This window comes from Pantherophis guttatus, chromosome 12 (assembly GCF_059756535.1).
Source record: "Pantherophis guttatus breed Tessera chromosome 12, ASM5975653v1, whole genome shotgun sequence".
NCBI classification, from domain to species: domain Eukaryota; kingdom Metazoa; phylum Chordata; class Lepidosauria; order Squamata; family Colubridae; genus Pantherophis; species Pantherophis guttatus.
The window spans coordinates 10,709,029-10,729,289 of NC_142074.1; the positions used below are offsets into that span (position 1 = coordinate 10,709,029).

A 20,261-nucleotide genomic window follows, 5' to 3' on the forward strand; every position below is an offset into this window, starting at 1 on the left:
TGTTGCGGGGAAAAGAGGAAGAGGAGGAGGAGGAGAAAGGTGGGCTGGATATGTTCGCTGCCTTATTTGTGAAAAGAATAAAGGCGGGATAAAAATAAATAAATTTGGGAGATCACCAGGAAAGCCCATGTCTGTAGGCTAGATTGTTCTGACCTAGGCTTTCCCAAAAAGCACGAAGCAGAGTCCTGGTCCCGACAAAACCCCTTTTATTAAACAAACAGTGAATTCCTCTCACTCACCTTCAGCAAAGTCTTTCAAGGGAGAATTTACAGTCACAGACCTTATCTGGCTTGGAGAGCTGCCAGGCCGATATCTTCAAAACTTGGCAAAGAGTCTCGAAGAGCCATGAAGCAATTAAGCGAACTAATTGTCTCCTGCAAACTCCACTCCCCTTTCGCTCCTCTTTTATTCCCTCTGGGAGGGGCCCTTCATCGTCCACCTGTGGCCTTACTCCCAAGTCGACCCTTGTTCTTTAGCTGTTCCCTTCGTCTGGCAACTCTGCGCATGCGCACACTGGGAGCAGGCTCCAACTATTCGTCTGCCTCACTGATGTCCGACTCTGAAGGCAGCTGATAACTGGCATCCGGCCCTGGCCCCATCTCTGCCTCCAACGCAGAGCCCTCATCAGAGCCTTCCCCAGCCTCCAGGACTGGCCCATGTTCCTCCCCAACCTCCTCACTGTCCGAATCTGCCAGCCGTTGGCAGGCCACAACAATTGGGAAATTGGAAAAACATCTCAGAAGGAAGCGAGAATAAACTTCTCCCCAAGTGTGAAGAAAAGTAAGTAATAATATTTATTCGGACAATGACCAGCAACGCGAAAATGGCAGAGATTCAAAAAATCATCAGGAATAAAGTTTGAGTTGAAGATATCTTTATCTTACCATTTGTTTTAAGCAGAGATACAAAGACAGAATTGAAGCATACTTCACGGAATACTTCAGACGTATGCTCATGTTTGTTCATTTTCCTTTCTGATATAATTCCGTCGATCGCCCCACGCACAGCAGAAAACAATCAGATTCAACAATACCACAATCTTAAAATGACATTTCAAATTTGATGTTTTGGTTAGTTTTCGTTACTGTATCAAGGTATTCCTCTCTATAGGAGTGTCATGTATATTTTTAAGGAAATCTAGGCAAAAGCGTTGAAAAATATATTTTATTCCTTTGGTACTGAACTGTTGCTAGCAATATGAGTTTCCGATTATAAGGACAGCATCAATATTGCTTGATTTTTAGGTGTCATGACAAGTAACGGGCTTTGGAAAGATTCTCCAGTGATGTAATACTGGTGGATACACACACATATTTTATATTATTGATAATTAATGTGACACCAAGTGAATCACGTACACGCCATCTTAGGGATTTAATTGCAAACATAATTTAAAAATGTGTTCTATAACTTAAAATTATACAAGCGGTTCTTTCGGTTTGATTACTTGCCGCAACATCCGATAAAACCGACATTTTAATCGTTGAAAAAGAGATCTGCAAAAATATAACCTTCAGCTTCAAAATGTACAATTACGGACCTAGAAAATGCACTTAGGGCACAACACTACTGAGTTAGATGCAATTTGGAAAGCACAGCAAAGGAAGGGGGGGGGGGGAAAGAGAGACAGGTGTTCAGTAGTGCAGGGGTCTCCAACCTTGGCAACTTTTAAGACTTGTGGACATCAACACCCAGAGTTTCTCAACCAGCTTTGCTTGGACTTGTGGACTTCAAGCAAGTCCAGCTTTGCTTGGACTTGTGGACTTCAACTCCACAAGTCCAAGCAAACTTGTTAAGTCCACAAGTCTTAAAGTTGCCAAGGTTGGAGACCCCTGTACTTGTGTGTTATTTAAACATCTTGACAGAAATCCTGGTCAGGCCACCAAATATGTACAGAGAATGCAGCTGGAAGCGTATGTACAACGCTGCAGACGTTGACTCCCCCTCACACTTGATCGCGGAGACGTGCCAGTCTTTGTGAGAGTTCGTCCTTCAGAACAGAGACAGATATGAATATATGATCAAGATACAAAACACCTTAAAAGAGTAACAAATTGAAGGGGTGGAGATCAAACGCTGCAAGTCAAGGTAAGTCTGGGCCAGATAAATGGGTCTGTCACTTAAAAAAAAAAAAAGAAGCTTCTGAAGTTTTCTAAGAACTACCATGTTTCCCCAAAAATAAGACCCTGTCTTAAATTTTTTTGAACCCCGAAATAAGCACTTGGCCTTATTTTCGGGGAGGGCTTATTATTTTGGGGTGCATGGAGGGAACCAGAGGAAATGGCGGGGACCGGCTGCGCATGTGTTTAAATATTTTCGGGGAGATCTTATTTTCAGGGGAGGGCTTATTTTAGTGCATGCTCTCAGAAGCCCGATTGGGCTTATAATCAGGGGATGTCTTATTTTAGGGGAAACAGGGTATACAGAAATTCAAAGTGAGCGGCCTCTGGACCTTGTAAATAAATTACCGTATTTTTCAAAGTATAAGACGTTCCAGACTATAAGGCGCACCTACCTTTTTTAGGGAGGAAAACAAGAAAAAAAAATCTGCCTCTGCCTCCCAGCAATTTGCCTCCTTGCAGCAAACAGCAAATAGCCTGTTTCAGTTTCATTTTCAGCACAGCCAGATTAGCACAAGAAAAAAAAATTGGCCTCCAAGCAATTTGCCTCCTTGCAGCAAACAGCAAAGGTCCGCGGAGGCTGCAATAGGGAGCCTGAAAGAGTTGATGGTCGGGAAGCCGATCCAACCAATAATCAGATGCTTGTGCTAATCAGGTTGTGCTGAAGCTGAAACTGGCTGTTTGCTGTCTGCTGCAAGGAGGTAAATTGCTGGGAGGCAGAAGTCAAAGGGTGGGGGGCGGTGGGTAGGCGGGGCTACATTCAGTGTATAATATGCACCCAAATTTTCACCCTCTGGGGGGGGGGGAAGTGCGACTTATACTCCAAAAAATACGGTAAGCAAATAAACAAGGCCATAAATAAGAAAGGCAATGCAGAAGAAATGAGGAAAGGACAGGAAATTGTTTAAGATATTAAAACTTGCAGATTATTTCATTTTAAGTAATTCTAGCCCCAAATGATAAGAGCAAGCCATATTGGACCTTAGTAAGATATATTAAAAAGTTTAAATATTAACAATATCCCAGCCAATCTTCTATGACACTGTTTCCCAACTTCAGCAACTTTAACATTTGTGGACTTCAACTCCCAGAATCCCCCAGCCAGCATACACTATAGCAGGGGAGTCAAACTGGCGGCTCACAGTCCGGATGCGTCACGCGCAGGCCACGCCCACCCCAGCTGTGTGAAGGGGGAAAAATGTCACGAAACGTCATGTGAAGGCAACGTGACACGGCAAGTTTGGCACCCGTGCACTGTAGTATAAGGGGAGAAGAGAACAAGCCAGGACAGGCAATATTTACCTGTTCTGTTGAAGCAACACTTGTGCCAACAGAGCCTGTTTGTCCCTGAGGTAGTTCCATATTCAGATCAAGCCTAAAATTCAAAGGGAGAAAAATACAACCAAATACATTAAACATTGGCATTCAGATACGGCATTTCATATTCGAGGAGCAAACCTCAACCATCTCACTTAAATTAAAAAATAGAGTATACCCGAGTCAAAAGTTATACATTACACTGCACATGCCACAATCAACCCTGTGAAGGTTGGAATATATAAACCTCTAAACCTGAATTACAACAGATCAGGGTTTGAGATAAGCATAGTTTGGGGGAGGGGGTAGACTTCCTTCTTGCTGCTTCTATTGTCAAAGCCCTGGTAGCGCAGCAGACTAAAGCACTGTTATTAACATCAGCTGCCTGCAATTACTGCAGGTTCGAATCTCTCCAAGGCTCAAGGTTGACTCAGCCTTCCATCCTTTCTAAGGTAGGTAAATTGAGGACCTGGTTTGTGGGGGCAATAAGCTGACTTTGTATAAATATACAAAAGTATGAAAGCTATTCCTTAACGCATTGTAAGCCTCCCTGAGTCTCCGGAGAAGGGCGGTATATAAATTTAAAAAAAAAAATGTGGACCTTGGGAACTGATTCCAATCTTGTTGTTAATTTACAATCAGAAAAATGTCAATACTTCTGAGAGCATTACAATTCTTCTGCTTTAGGAAGTATTAACAATAGGTTATAACCTAGTTCAGTTTTCCTCAAGTTGCTACTTTCCAGATGTGCTGAATATCAGCACGTTTAATTCTCCAGCCAGAGAAGCTTGGCCCCATGGATGGAAGCAACAAGTTACAGATTAGAGATTATTGCTTAACGCATTGTAAGCCGCCCTGAGTCTCCGGAGAAGGGCGGCATATAAATCAAATTAAAAAAAAAAAAAAGTAGAAAACGGATTAGAGGCAACAAGTTTGATTATACTATGCCTCTCCATTTTCTCAATCCTGTGGGACTCTACTGAGCTGAAGAAAACCAGGAATTCCTTGCTCTCCCAAACGTATTTTTTTTCATGTACTGCATTTATTTCGATTTTTGGATATTCACACTTACCCAGCTTCATCAGCCATTTCTTGAAGGAGCATATCTACTTGGTTCTAAAAAAAAAAAAAAAAAGCTGCATTAACAGAGGGATACAATCAAGATCAAGGGAGGTACTAATACCACTCTATAAAGCCTTAATAAGACCACACCTAGAATACAGCATCCAGTTTTGGTCACCACATTATAAAAAAGATGCTGAGACTCTAGAAATAGTGCAGAGAAGAGCAACCGGGATGATGAGGGGACTGGAGGCGAAAACATACGATGAACAGTTGCAGGAACTGGGCATGGCTAGTCTAGTGAAGAGAAGGACCAGGGGATAGCAGTCTTCCAATATTTGAGAGGCTGCCACAGAGAGGAGGGGGAGAACCTGTTTTCCAAAGCACCTGAAGGCCAGACAAGGAATAACGGATGGAAACTGATCAAGGAGAGATTCAACCTGGAAATGAGGAACTTTCTGACAGCGGAACCATCAACCAATGGAACAGCTTGCCTTTGAAAGTTGTGGGAGCTTCATCACTGGAGGCTTTCAAGAAAAGATTGGACTGCCATTTGTCAGAAATGGTGTAGGGTCTCCTGTTTAGGCAGGGGGTTGAACTAGATCAGGGGTCACCAACCTTTCGGACCTCAGGGACCACTAAATTCATAATTTTAAATCCCACGGACCACTAATATGATTTTTTAAAAAAGATAAATAGTATTTAGTGCAATATAAAAAATGCAAACAATTTTTCTGCGGACCACCAAAATTTTCTCATGGACCACTGGTTGGTAACCGCTGGACTAGATGACCTATAAGGTCCCTTCCAACTCTGTTAATCTGTTAAAGCAGGCATTATATAAAAGATTGAGTTACAATTAAGAGGGCAGCAATATGATACAGATAATTATTAGAGATTTTGTACTGAAAGAGTTCTTGGTCACGAGAAGGCATTTGTAATTGTGTGGGGTAAACTTTCAGAGCACTGTGGTTGTTACAACTCTTTTTTTTTAATGGACTGTTTTAGGATTATAGTAATTTTGCTGATTCTTATGTTGTTCCTTCAGTGCCTGGAAGAACATTCTCAATCCTTCACAGCAGATTTCCTTTTTTACTTCCATTTTTCAATCCTAATTAGCACTAAAGAAATGGGTTCCAATGTTTTTCTGCAGAATTCAAAAAAACAACTCAATGTATTACTTACATAGATTGTACAGGGCCCACCAGTACTTGTAAGAAACCGGCTTTACATCTATTTTTTTTTTTAAATTAAAAATATGACAGTCTCTCAACCGAAAACATTGTAAAACTTACTCGGTTCTCAAAGAAAGAGGAGACCCATCATGAAGGAGCAAACTTTCTTTTGAACATTTCTCTCACCAGGGCCAAGATACTGTAGTCACTAGAATATATAGCAAGCCAGTATTTTTCAACCTCAAGAATTTTAAGATTCTTCTTCTTGTGCCATATCCGTCATCGGACGTTGGCGATCATGTTGGAGAACTTTAAGATTGGTGGACTTCAACTCACAGAATTCCCCAGCCAGGTAGCCAATGGAACAATCAAAAAAGTCAATCAACCAATGGAACAGAAGTTGCCTTCAGACGTTGTGGGAGCTTCATCACTGGAGGCTTTCAAGAAGAGACTGGACTGTCATCTGTCAGAAATGGTGTAGGGTTTCCTGCTTGGGTGGGGGGTTGGACTAGATGATCTACAAGGTCCCTTCCAACTCTGTTAACCTATTAAAGTTCTTGAGGCTGAGAAACTTCGATAGAGACTACTGCAAGTGGAAGCAAACATCTCTGCTTTAATGGGTACCTACTTGTGGTGTTGTCAGTGTGGTAGTACTGCTCATGGTGTCTTCCATCTGTGCTGTCTGGACATCTAAGGTTTCAAACTGCTGTTCAAATTTATCCATCAGGGCAGAAATCTGTAGGTAAATAAACGGTTTAAGCAGAAGAGATCAAAAGAGTAGCAGGAAACATTTAAAAATGAACAGCAAAATGTATCCTTTTTTACCTTTTCTAAATTCATACTTTTCAACGTAGCATCCATTGATTTAACTACTCCAGCCATGGATTTTGTTACCTAGAAGAGAAAGTGTATGATAATCATATCAAGAGAGTTTTCCCATCACCCCCCACCCCTCAATTTCCTTAGCTCCTGTTTCATAACTGCACCTGATAAAAGCTATAGAGAAAGTATTTTTACGATGAGTATGATCATGATTTATGTTCTGCCTCAGCTACGGACCCCAAAGAACGCAGCACACACAAAGTTTGTACAAAACTTAATTTACTAAAATAACTCAGTCTTTTTCAAAACAAAGGCTGTTAATAAACTTTCTTAACAGCCTACCAGAATTCTAAGATAAGGTAATCAGTCTTACTAGAGTTGGCAGAAAGCCCAGAAGCAATGTGCAGAGAATCCAGACACGAAGTAGAGTGAACTAAAGTTGTTCCCTACAAATTGCTTCAGTCGGTGTTCCTCCTTAAATAGGCTAAGGGAGTGGCCAATTAGCCCCAAGCCTTACTCTCGAGGAGACCTCCTCCTGAGGAGCCACTCCTGCCTTTTGGCAGCTCTGCGCGCCTGTGCATCGAGAAGAGGCTCCTCCTCTTCGTCCTCTTCACTTAAAGGAGCTTCTGGAGGTTCTGAAGGCCCTGGCTGAATCCCTGCCTTGGGCACCACATCTTCTCCAGCCTCCTCATTGTCTGACTCGAGTGCCAGCTGCACAGGCTGCTGGCACAACACCACACCAGCCTCCTCGCTGTCAGAATCAGCTACAATCCGCACAGGCCGCTAACGGGCCACAATTTATCACTTATTGCTTGTATCTACACTGAGCGCTTATGCACCAGAGACAAATTCCTTGTGTGTCCAATCACACTTGGCTAATAAAAAATTCTATTCCCATTCCATTCCAAGCTAGAGATCGTCTATTGTCCCGATGCAGATTTTGGAGTGTTATTATTACATCTGTAGAACTGCTGGTATGTTTTTCAAGGTGAGAAATAACCAAATCTCTGCCATTCATAGCTACCTTGTAAATTACTTTTTAAGGGATACTGGAAAAAGTTATTTTTAGGCTGCATTTTGGTAAGGCAAATAAGTAAAATTTTGTGAGTGGTTTTTTTTTCCTGCCTCCATGCTATTTACATAATCTGGCACAGATAAGGGTTAATATTTTAATATTACATTACTCCATGGTATATTTTTTATTTAGATTAGTGTGCCATATGAATACAAGCATAGTTGCTGGTACATCATAGTTTATTGTTAATTTAATTAAGTTTAGCCAGCCAAAGCATCTTCTTCAATCATGAGCAGGATACTCAATGCATTGTCTCAACAGAAGAGAATATTTGTAGCTCAGGGTTGAAATATTAGAGCCTTGGTGGTCTCTGAGCTTGGTGGTTTTCTTGCAGACATTTCATTATCCAACTAGGTAACATCATCAGTGCATTGATGATGTTACCTAGTTTGGTAATGAAACGTCTGCAAGAAATCCACCAAGCTCAGAGAGCACCAAGGACCTTACTAATATTGTCTGTTTGAATAGGATCTAATGTGCTGCACAAATCTAGAGACTGGAGTTCATAGGCCAGGCTGCTGTCTGGCTTATTCAATAAACAATAATTAAGCAAACAGTGACTCATCACACTGTATGAGCATAGTCCCAGATTCTTCAACATTTCATGTGGAGAACTTTCTCATTGCTATCTGGAATTGCCATGGATTAAATTTATGGCAACAAATCTTAGGCATTATCAAATAATGTATGTCAAGTACTCTCCAAGGTTTTTTGCCATGTATGTTCCTTGATAAAAGAGGAAAGCGCCTGTTTATTCTAGTGGTTAAGGCACCAGGCTATAACTCAAGAAACTGTGAATTCTAGTCCCACTTTAGGTATGAATGCCAACTGGGGACTTTGGGCCAATCACCAGGAGACTGTGAGTTCTAGTCCCATTTTAGGCATGAATGCCAACTGGGGGACTTTGGGCCAGTTCCTCTCTCTCAGTTTAGCTCACCTCACAGGGTCGTTAATATGGGGGGAAATAGGAGGAAGGATTTACCATGATGAGTCGTTATTATTATAAGGAAGGGTAAAAAATAAATATATAAATTGCCTGCTCACTTTGCCCATTGTGACGGCCGTCTGCACTCTCGCTGCCACAGCATCTACCCGGGCACTCATGCGCAGGAAGTTGATTGCTTGGTTCTTCTGTCGGATGGCATTTTCTGCATGGATTCTTGCCACTTCCGTGTTACCCTTCTGAATTGCCTTCAAAATAGAACAAAGGAACACAATTATTCCTCTCTTTTATGGAAAGAAACAAAACAAACCCTAGTGTTTGGTAATCCCGTTCCTAGGAGCATAGAGACTTTCAGGTGAATGAAACTTTATGATGGTTATCCCTGGTGTCTATTTAGGTCAGAGGTCTTCAAACTCCCATTCTGGGAGTTGAAGTCCACAAGTTTTAAAGCTGCCAAGTTTGGGGACCCCTGATTTAGGAGCTTCTGTTCTCTCAAATTTAGAAGCTGTTTCTTTTATCCCCAAGCAGGGGATAAAAACCAGCAAACTAATGTGCTGAAGCTGACCAGACTAAGGACGCTAGCCAGATGAATACCTGGTAGGCAGATTTTTTCCCCCTATTTTCCTCCCCAAAAACTAAGCTGTGTTTTATACTCCGGTACGTCTTATACTCTGAAAAATATGGCACTTTTTTTGTGGGCGTTCAAAATGAACTGATATTAACATCTTGTGTTAATGAGTTTATCTGCTGTATTATTTTATAATTGATGGTTTCAATGCTTTTTATGTTGTAAACTGGCCAGCGTCGTTGGATATGAGATAGCAAATAAATTTAATAATAAATAAAATACTGAGAGGAATGAGCTGGTATTGTCATCGGTATCCGGAACCTGAGAAATGTTAGAGGACTGCTGACTAGTTTATTCTCAAATGAATTGTATTATCCCACCCAATGCCTTAATGAGAACATGAACACTGTCAAGTCCAAGTCGGAACTAATGTTAAAGAAACAATTTGTACATATTTGGGAGGCAGAAATTCTATACATTAGTCTGTGAAAACAAATTACTTTTAATCTGTGAGGTGAGTACACAGACAGAAATAAATACTTAATAGCAATTTTTATGTATAATTTTAATGTCATCGTAATAATTTCTCATTTTGTATATAGAAAATATCCATATGAATTACTTACCTTTTTAATTTTGACTTTTTCAACCTTTTCTTCTTTATCACACTTTTTTGCATTTCTGTTAAGCTCCTTGGCAGCAAATTTCAAATTGAAAAGATGCTCTAGATTTCAAGTTAAGTAATGTACTGAAATAAGAACATGCCATGCACATAGCAACCTGAAAAAGGGCTCTCTGAAATTTAAATATTTTACATTTAATATTTAATATTCAGAGGGAGAGAATATTTAGATATAACCTCCCTTTGAATATAGACATGGCCATATTTATTTCATGCCATTTGTATTACTGAGATGTTTTGCTTTTATGCATTTGTCTGGGTTTAATATTTTTGCTCGAGTTTTTTAACCCACTAAGAATCCATGCAAGAAACAAATAATCTTTTTTCTAGCTTAAACATGCCATCAATCAATTAAAAAAACAATTCTAGTTATTATAAGGCAGACTATAAAATGAAAATACTCCCTAGCTTTCTTTAAATATAGGTCAATTAAAGCCACTAATGCATACCTCCATTAGGAGGCTATTTTAATACCAACTTGTGATTAGATATATATAACTGGCAGACAGAGATAGAAAAATGTAGTATTTTCTAAATTTGTAACAATAATTGAAATTCCCTTTACTGAAACCATTATTCATACATTCCATATAATCAAGTAAACACACCCTCATCGGATTTTCAGAGCTCAGTTTACCAAGAACAGAATTCTTTTCAACTATTGGAATCAAGAATAGAATAGAATAGAATAGAATAGAATAGAATAGAATAGAATAGAATAGAATAGAATAGAATAGAATAGAATAACAGAGTTGGGAGGGACCTTGGAGGTCTTCTAGTCCAACCCCGTCCAGGCAGGAAACCCTAAACCATTCAGACAAATGGTTATCCAACATCTTCTTAAAACTAAAACAATTCTCTACCGGTAGGAACTATTGCCTATATACGGAAAGCTCGTGTTTTTTCAGCCACCAAAGATCAAAATAACCAGTTCAAACCCTTTAAAAAAGATCATAAAACTCAACATTCATAATGGTAGGGATATCGGGCTGCAAATATTCATACAACCATTAGGTGATAGAAATTAGATACACACTATGTTAACTTGTTGTTGTTTACCACCTATTCATTATCTGATTTCCACAGCACACATCTGGTAGCTGTCATTAAAGATGGTTAGGATGACATATCCTTGTGTCCTGACCTAAAGCAAATATGATGTGATTTATCTGAGCAAGAGGAGTACAGTCAGCTGTCAAGATGTGGAAACCAAGGTTTATGGTCCATGCACTTTATAGCCAACTAGATGAACAGAAGTAGGATTTAGAATGAAGGCAGCAGAGAAAACAACATTTATATTCTTTTCTCAGATTTTAAAAATATAAAACTAAAGCAAAAGGAAAAAAAAACCCAGAAAAACTGAATCAGCTGATAGAAACCAGAAATATCCAAGCATGACACTGTGGTGTGTCATGTCAAGACAAAAACACACACACACACACAAAAGTCTAACCAGCTGGTCTGGAAGCCCAGCCAGAAGCTGGAAAAAAACATATTTAGCGCTTCATCAAAGAAACCTTAGAACAGGCATATGTTCTCATCAATCACAGCCATAACAAATCTGTAAACGGCAACTCTGAAACTGCAAAACGGAGATGGGGGTGTGCGTGTTTCCATTCTAACAGATTTATTGGGATACACTGTTTCCTGGACTACTCCATTTTGACAGGCACATGAAAGCGAGCAGATGCCTAGAAGTCAAAAAAGCTCTAACCAATTTAAATAAATAATGCAATTAATGTCCGTTATCCAGATATAAGTAGTCCTGGACAAACCACAGTTCATTTAGTGACCATTCAAAGTTACATCAGTGAAAAAACTGACATGACGGTTTTTCACATTTACAACCGCTGTAGCAATCCCCATGGTCATGGGATTTACATTTGGAAGCTTGACAACTGACTCACATTTACGACGGTTGCAGTGTCCAGGAGTCATATAACCGCCTTTTGTGATCTTCTGACAAGCAAAGTCAATGGGGAAGCCAGATTCACTTAACAACCATGTTATTAATTTAATAACTACAGAGATTCACTTAACAAATGAAGCAAGACAAGTCGTAAAATGGGACAGAACTCACTTAACCGATTTATCACTTAGCAACAAATTTTGGGCTCAATTGTGGTCGTACATTGAGGACTAAAGTAAAGTTAAAGGTAAAGGTTGCCCTCGTACATAGGTGCTGATCGTTCTTGACTCTAGAGGGCGGTGCTCATCTTGGTTTCAAAGCCGAAGAGCCAGCGCTGTCCGAAGACATCTCCATGGTCATGTGACCGGCATGACTCAACGCCGAAGGTGCACGGAACGCTGTTACCTTCCCACCAAAGGTGGTCCCTATTTTTCTACTTGCATTTTTTATGTGCTTTCGAACTGCTAAGTTAGCAGAAACTGGGACAAGTAACGGGAGCTCACCCCGTTACGCGGCACTAGGGATTCGAACCGCTGAACTGCCGACCTTTCGATCGACAAGCTCAGCGTCTTAGCCACTGAGCCACCGCGTACCTGATAAGTTGAGGACTACCTCTATGCTAATGTCAGAAAAATACCATAACAACAACAACAACAACCTCTTCTTACACTTGTCCCACACATAGAAGTCTATAGAAAATCCCAGTCTGCAATTTGGGGCTCTCCTATATCTATGTCTATGTTTTTAATGACTTTTATTACTTTTGCATTACATAAGCCCCTGAGACTCCCAGAGGGGGAAGCTATAACCAATTTAAATAAATAATGCAAATAATGGCCATTATCTAGAAACACATTATCTATACACAATATCTAGATACTAGATACACTACTATTAGAATAACTCCAGAAAAGCTTGGAAGGGCCTCAGTAGAGGTTTTGCTCTGTCCAGTGTGGGGAGGCTTGATCAGCCTCTGATCCTCAGGGTCATCCACAGCTGCCTTATGTTGCCTGGGCTGGGCATGATGGTAGTTGTAGTCCATGTGTTTCTGAAACTTGGCAGCTGGGGAGTCCTGGGAGTTGAAGTCCACCTGTCTCAAAGTTTCAGTTTCCAAGTTTCAGAAACACTGGTCCAATCCTCCAAGGGAGAAAAATGGGGACACCCCAGCACTTTTGGGGATCCTGAGAATTTTCTTGGAAGGGGGGGGAGATTCCTCCCTTGGGGTGAAAAAGGAGAGAAATAAGCTTTCACTTTGGAAGGAAGAGAGGAAAACGCCCTCACCCCACCCCACGGGCTACTCCCGCTGTCACTCCCATCCAGAAACGCCAATAGGAAAAGCGTTCAGCGCCGAAGCTCCTCCCACAAGAATCACCCCCTCTCAAGGGCGCCTCCTGCCGTAAGGGTCCCCCACTAGCCACGCCCCCCGTCCCATCAATCTCGCCAAGAGGCGGGAGTTTCTTGCCCCCCCCACCAATCGGAGCCCGGCCGTGTTTTCCCGACGGGCGTCACCCAGGATACTCTCCATGTTGGACATGGCGGCGCTTCAGGTGCGGGCCTGGGTCGAACGACGGCGGAAAACAGAGCGAGGCGGCTCGGTGCCGGCGACCTGTTGGGCTCCTCGTCTTTCTGTCAGCAGCGAGCTTCCTGCTTCCGCCTCCGCCTCCGCCCGGCGAGCTCCACTCCCCGCCTCTTCCGTCAACATCACGTCACGCGGAGCTTGACGAACAGAAAAGAGGAGGAGAGAAGAGGCGGTTGAGGGGATTGGCCGAGGCGCATGCGCACAATGGGAGCGCCGTCTTTGGCAGCTACGGAGGCGGCCGCGGCGCGAGGCTCCTCCTCCCAGCCAAGTTTCGTTTTCCTTGATGACGTCACCGGGAAAGGAGGAGACTGCGCCCTATCGGGAAGGAGAGGCAACTGCAGGCTTGGGCGCTTCTCAGCCGGGTATAACCTAGAGACGGGCGAGAGTTCCCATCATCCCCTGCCAAGGAGGATCAAGATGGGATATGTAGTGTTTCTCTGCTACAGGGAAGGAGCCTTGGGCGAGCGAGGCAGGTCTGGTTCCCCTAAATCCCAGGGACTGGTCCTTCCAGATTTAGGGGAATCCACTGATCAATGGCCATTTGGTTGATCAGAGAAGGGGATTTTTAGTGCTCGGTCTTACAGAGGAGGCTGCACCACATCGGACTTCAGCGCCATCCCCCACCTGCCCCCCCCCAGTGGGGATTTGGGGAGTTTTGAAATCTGCATCTGTAGCCCATTTGGAGGAAAGCAAGCGACCCACTTCATCACTGCCCCCAGATTGGTCTGCAGAACAGATCGTACACCGGTGTCTCTCAAACCTCGGCGGGTTTAAGCTGGGTGGACTTCAACTCCCAGGATTGCCCAGAATTCTGGACGTTGAAGCCCACCTCTCTTTAAATTCTCGAGGTGGAGAAGCGCCGATACAGACCCCGCATCGCTAGAGACCGTTCTGCCTGACTTTAGCTCGACTGGACACAATTGGGTTTCCCCTACTTTTATTTATGGAGATTACTTCCACGTAGCTCATGCACAACGAATTGTCTTTTTTCCAACGAAGTAAAAGCATCGGGTTTAAAAGTGATATGCATTTTTCTTGCATGCCCTGCCTTATTTTGGTGGCCCCGATTTTTTCCGTCACCGGGAAAGGAGGAGGCTGCGCCCTATCGGGAAGAGGCAACTGCAGGGCTTGGACGCTTCTCAACCGGGTATAACCTAGAGACGGGCGAGAGTTCCCATCATCCCCGTTCTGCCTGACTTTAGCTCGACTGGACACAATTGGGTTTCCCCTAATTTTTATTTATGGAGGTTACTTCCACGTAGCTCATGCACAACGAATTGTCTTTTTCCCAACGAAGTAAAAGCAACGGGTTTAAAAGGGATATGCATTTTTCTGGGATGCCCTGCCTTATTTTGGTGGCCCCGATTTTTCTGTAAATAAACGAATCAATAGCAACCAGGGTGCCTATCTGTTTGTGTCAAGCCAACAACCCGTCCCGAAGAATGACTGAATGAAACTCGGGGACTCCGCCTCTTTTCTTCCATCCGCAGATTTAAATTTGAACTATTCAGAAAGCTGCGTAGTTTTGGGCGCGTTTGGGCGAAATCATGGCGGAGCTTGGAGATTTGAACCCGGAGCAAATAGAAGAGTACAGGTATGGGGAAGGGGCGCCTCCTGATTTGCTCCTGGCAAGCCGTTTCTTTGTGGAGGGGCTTGGCAGGAGTGGGGGATCCCACATCCCTATATTCATCTTCCTTTTTTTTCCTGCTAAGAGAGTCTCCCGAAAGGTGCTTTTCTTCAAAAGGCAACTAGACTTTATTCTTTTTTTCCTTTGAAAACGAAAAGCAGCTTTGGGACAACCGTGACCAAATGATTGAGAATCTCCATAAATACTAAGGGGGTCCTTTATCAATGGGAGCTGGCTAAGATTTAAGCCAGCAGAATTATTTGAGGGGGGGGGAAAGAATGAGAATGTCGGTCCTGCCTCCGCTCCTGGCTTTTAAGTAAGAATGATCCTTGACTCCGGTTGGTGAGGAAAGTATACTTTACTTAAAGGTTAAGCAGAATACAATAAAGCAATAAAGTTTTTTTGGAAATGGACGCTCTGCTTATAGTCTGGCATGCAGTTACATTCTTCCTATCGGACCTTGGGATGCCAGCTCTACTCTGCGCTCACTCTCTTAGCTTTCGTTTTCCCCCCATCTCTTAGCTTTCGTTTCCCATCGTAGGCGCTCCCCCTCCTATTTTCCCCACACCAATTGTGTGAGGTGTTTTGGGCTCAGAGAGAGAGAGAGAGAACTAAACAAAGCACAGCTTATAACATTCGGGTCCAACCTTGGGAACTTTTTAAGTCGTGTGGACTTCAACTGCCAGAATTCCCCATTCAGTTCTGGGCACCCCTCGCTTCGAACAAGATGTGAATTTAGCCCCTATATGGACAAAGTTCCTAGACCAGTGTGCCTTAACCACTGACTGCCTTTGGTGTTTGGTGAACCAAGCCAACTGTGATTTATTCTGCAAGATATGGCTAAGCAAAGCACAGCTTGGAATAGTGATCTCCAATTCCCCATCCAGTTCTGGGCATCTCTGGCTTAAAAAAAGACGGGAATTTAGGCACTCTGAGGACAAAAGTCCTGTTGGCTCATGATGTCAGGGAAGAACCCTGACTGCATCTGTTACTTTAAAAAAGCATCTAGAGTTAGAAGGAGGTTAGGTTTGGAACTGCATCCTCAATCATTTGGAAGTAAGCCTTGTTGAAAGCTTTTGCTGAAGGTAGAGAATAATTTTGCCAAGCTGTCTTCTTGAGGCGGTGGAACACTTTTGCAATCAGCTCTTCTCTGATAGTAGAACTCCCATCTTAGCGTCTTTATCATATCTCAGTTGCGTTTCCATTTGTGGCCACCATGATAATTCAACACCCTGATCTTGTACAGTACACGTGCTTGATAATATAACTCCCAATCTGGTAGTCCATAACCTCCATTATTGCAACATTTTCAGTCTAATTCTAGCTTTCTTTCTAGCGTTTTTGAAAGAAATTTCAAAATTTATTGTGTTTGGCTCATCAAAAAGGAATGGTTTGAAACAAGAAAAACAATTCCTTGTAAAATATTCCTTTTTATAGTTGCTGTTCTTCCTAACCTTGATGGTTGCAAATTTTTCTTTTTCCAAGTCATTTTTTTTATTCAATAGCTTAATATAGTTACCCTCTTTTATTGTTGCACATCTTCCTGTTCGATATATTCCCAAATATTTAACTTTTTTAACTATCTGGAGATCTGTCTTTTTTGCCAATTCATTTTTTGTTTATCTGTAAGATTTTACCGATTTTACCTATTATTTTAATTTTTCTTTATTTGTTTTCAATCTTGCTACTTCCCCATATTATTCTCTTCTTTTTATTAGTTTAGGACCAGTTTGCAATGGTTCTTCTATGATGAATATCAAGTTGTCCGCAAATGCTTGTAATTTATATTTTTCCTTCTTTATTTCCATGCCTTTTATTTCTGAGTCTTCTCTAATATTTTTGTTTAATACTTCCAATGTTAATATAAATAACAATGGGGATAATGGACATCCTTGTCTTGTGCCTTTTTTTATATTAAAATTTTCTGTAAAGTCCCCATTAACTTTTGCTGTTTGTCTATAATATATTGTCGTAATCATTTTTATAAATGTCTCTCCAAAGTCCATACGATCTAACTGTTGCATCATAAATTGCCAATTTAGGTTATCGAATGCTTTGTCATCTGAGAAGACCAGTGCCATGTGTTTTTCTGAATGTATTTCTTAATATTCCAATGTATCTAAGATAATCCTTACATTGTTTTTTATTTGTCTTTTTGGTAGAAATCCATTTTGATCCGAATGAATAAATTCATTTAAAAATCTTTTTAGTCTCTCTGCCATTATTGATGTGAATATTTTATAGTCTGCATTCAGCATTGATATTGGTCTATAATTCTTTACATGTGTCCGATCTGAGTCTTCTTTTGGAATTAGGGTAATATTTGCTTGTGTCCAAGTGTTTGATATTTTGGCCTCTGACATTACCTCATTACAAACCTCTAGCATACATTTATCTTGTAGGTGTTTATAAACCCTACTTTTTTTTTTTTGTCTTTTTATCGGCTCCATCAACTCCATCATTATCTTTTCATTTAAGATTTTTAATGTTGTCATACTTTTGGTAGTTCAGCTCTTTCCAGGTATTGTGTTATATTTTTCCTTCTTTATTTCCATGCCTTTTATTTCTGAGTCTTCTCTAATATTTTTGTTTAATACTTCCAATGTTAATATAAATAACAATGGGGATAATGGACATCCTTGTCTTGTGCCTTTTTTTATATTAAAATTTTCTGTAAAGTCCCCATTAACTTTTGCTGTTTGTCTATAATATATTGTCGTAATCATTTTTATAAATGTCTCTCCAAAGTCCATACGATCTAACTTGCATCATAAATGCATCATTACAAACCTCTAGCATACATTTATCTTGTAGGTGTTTATAAACTTCTTTTTTTTTTGTCTTTTTATCGGCTCCGTCAACTCCATCATTATCTTTTCATTTAAGATTTTTAATGTTGTCATACTTTTGGTAGTTCAGCTCTTTCCAGGTATTGTGTTATTATTTTCTCTGAATTTTTTTCTGTATCATATAATTTTTCATAAAATTCTTCAATTATTTTTTTTTAAATTTCATTTTGAAACTATACATCCTTTCTTGTCTTATAGTTTACTAATCAATTTCTTCTCTCTTTCTTTTTTCAGTTTGTTCTGTTTTGTTCTTTTGATTAGTTCTGCCAATTCTTCCTTTTCTATCAAGTTCAGTTTATGTTTTATTATTTCCATTTGATTTTTAAGAGTTTTCTTTTGTGGATCTCTGTAGTTCTAGCTCAAGTTTTTTGAATTCTTCTCTCAACGTCATTTGATTTTTTTTTCCTTGTTCTTTCTCAGCATGTAGGTTAGAGCTAATCCCCTGATATATGCCTTTACAGTGTCCCATACATTTTGCTGTGATGTGTCTTATTTTGTTTAAAGAAAAAATTCATTCCTTTTGCTATTGCTTGTATAAATTCTTTGTCTTTTAATATAGATTGATTCAATGTCCATGTCAGGTTTTTTTTTACTCCTTTCCATCTTAATTTTATCGGGGTTATGGTCAGCCCAAATATTGGTTTCTATCTCAATCTCCTATAAGTTTGTTCTGAATTCAGGTAACATCCATATCATATCAATCCTGGACCATGATTTATGCCTGTTTGAATAAAATGTATATTAATTTTTTTTGGGGTGGGAGGGCATTCATTTCTCTCCACATCCTGTATACAAGTTTCTTCTATCATTTTAAAAAATCTTAGGAAGTTATCTTCCTTTCCTTTTCCCCATCTTACTATTTCTATAGTCTAGTTTTGCATCTACGATTGCATTAAAATCTCCTAGGAAATATTTTGATATTCCATTTCCAGTATCATCTTATGTAGTTTTTGGTAGAATTCTTATTATTTGGGGTGTATATTACTACCATCAGTATTTGTTTTTGGTTCATTACTATTTCCACCATTAAAATCCTCCTTCGTCTCCATAAATTTGTCTGGAATTTATTGTTTCCTTAATATAAAAAGCTGCCCCCCTTTTCTTTTGTTGTACTGATGAAAAATATAATTTCCCAATTTTTGGATATTCCAGTAGTTTAGAATGCTGTTTTTTTTATATGGGTTTCTTGGAGGCAAATTATGTCTACTGAAGAAAGTTAGCACCCACCCCTCTTAGAAGAATGAAATATTTTAGGAAATATTAAAAAGACAGAATATTATATTTCCCTGGATGAGAAATTGAGAAACATGCTCTTGGAGACAGAAACTCAGCCCCAATTTAGAGAGTATGAATAACATTCTCTCTCCACTCCATGTGTTCAGCTGCACCAGGACCATGTGCTTCATGGTTCTGCTCCATTAAACCAGCTTTCCAAGGAGCCCCCATGTTTCCAGTGTCTTTCTCCCCACTTGGAACCGAACCCAGATAGACATTTCTCCAAACACTACTTTCAATTTTTGTAATCGTGTATTTTTTTTCCTTTTGAGGGGAGAATTCAATCCGTTTATGTTCATTGGCAGCATTTCACTTTCCTTCTCCATCTCTTTTATTTATATATTGGTTTTATTCTTCTAGTTGTTCTTGTCTGTCCCTGTTCTTTTGCCCTTGCTTCTTTCTCCTCAGGCAAGGTTATATAGCTATCATAAAATTCTGTTGCCTTATTTATAGAATCTAATCTGCATCTTTTACCATCCCAATTCACTAAAATTCTCTCTGGGATCAGCCATCTTCTCTTTCAATCAATTTAGTAGTCAAAAATTGATATTGCTTCTGTGAGTCTCTTATCCTTCTAGGGATCTGTTTCAGAAGCACAATCTCTTTTCCTCGATATTGTAATGGGTCATCTCTTACCCTTCTCAATATTTCATCTCTTCATTTTTTCACAAATCTCACATGTACCTCCTGAAAGCCAAATCTGGCTCTAGATTCTGCCTCAGTTTACCTTCCCAATAAGCAACTGAGTCGGAAGATCACTTATAAGTAGTTTATTAGGATCTCTCTATGAAAAAAAAGGAAGAGAGAACCTTGAGCCCCATATTCACTCCTTTTTATAGTTAACACAACAAAGAAAACGCAAGAGGAAAGTTGATTGGACAGAATAAAAGTAACCTCCCCTTTGCATAGAAAATCAGTTACATGTAAACAAACATGTTAAATATTTGCATCCATAATATCACACATGTTCATTAAAATGAAGTCTGACATCACAAGGGGTGTAATTGTAAGGGAAAAGGTTGTTTAGAGTTCATGAAAGACATAAGCTAGACCCCAAGTTGTACTAACAAACTTTTCTTATCTGGAGGTAGTCTCCAGCTTGTTATCACTTTAAGAATATTAAAAGCTAATTAATCTGAACATTATTTTAAAAGAGAGAAAATAAATCAAATTAAAATACAAAGGAACTATGTTAGTTAACAAATAACAAAACCCATGTCATTTGCCCCTCACTCCCTAGGGACCTTGTGTCTTCTTG

General features: G+C 40.3%; 1 protein-coding gene across 1 annotated transcript; it reads right to left on the minus strand.

The window, feature by feature from the left end:
• Positions 1-857: 857 nt before the first annotated feature.
• Positions 858-13,367, minus strand: CHMP1B (charged multivesicular body protein 1B). The gene is made up of 8 exons (XM_060692087.2): positions 13,192-13,367; positions 9,709-9,806; positions 8,616-8,762; positions 6,500-6,568; positions 6,303-6,410; positions 4,510-4,553; positions 3,423-3,495; positions 858-1,990 (listed from the first exon to the last, which is right to left on the minus strand). The coding sequence occupies exons 1-8, from the start codon at positions 13,205-13,207 to the stop codon at positions 1,946-1,948; spliced, it is 600 nt and encodes a 199-aa protein (XP_060548070.1). The 5' UTR covers positions 13,208-13,367; the 3' UTR covers positions 858-1,945.
• Between the last annotated feature and the right edge of the window lie 6,894 nt (positions 13,368-20,261).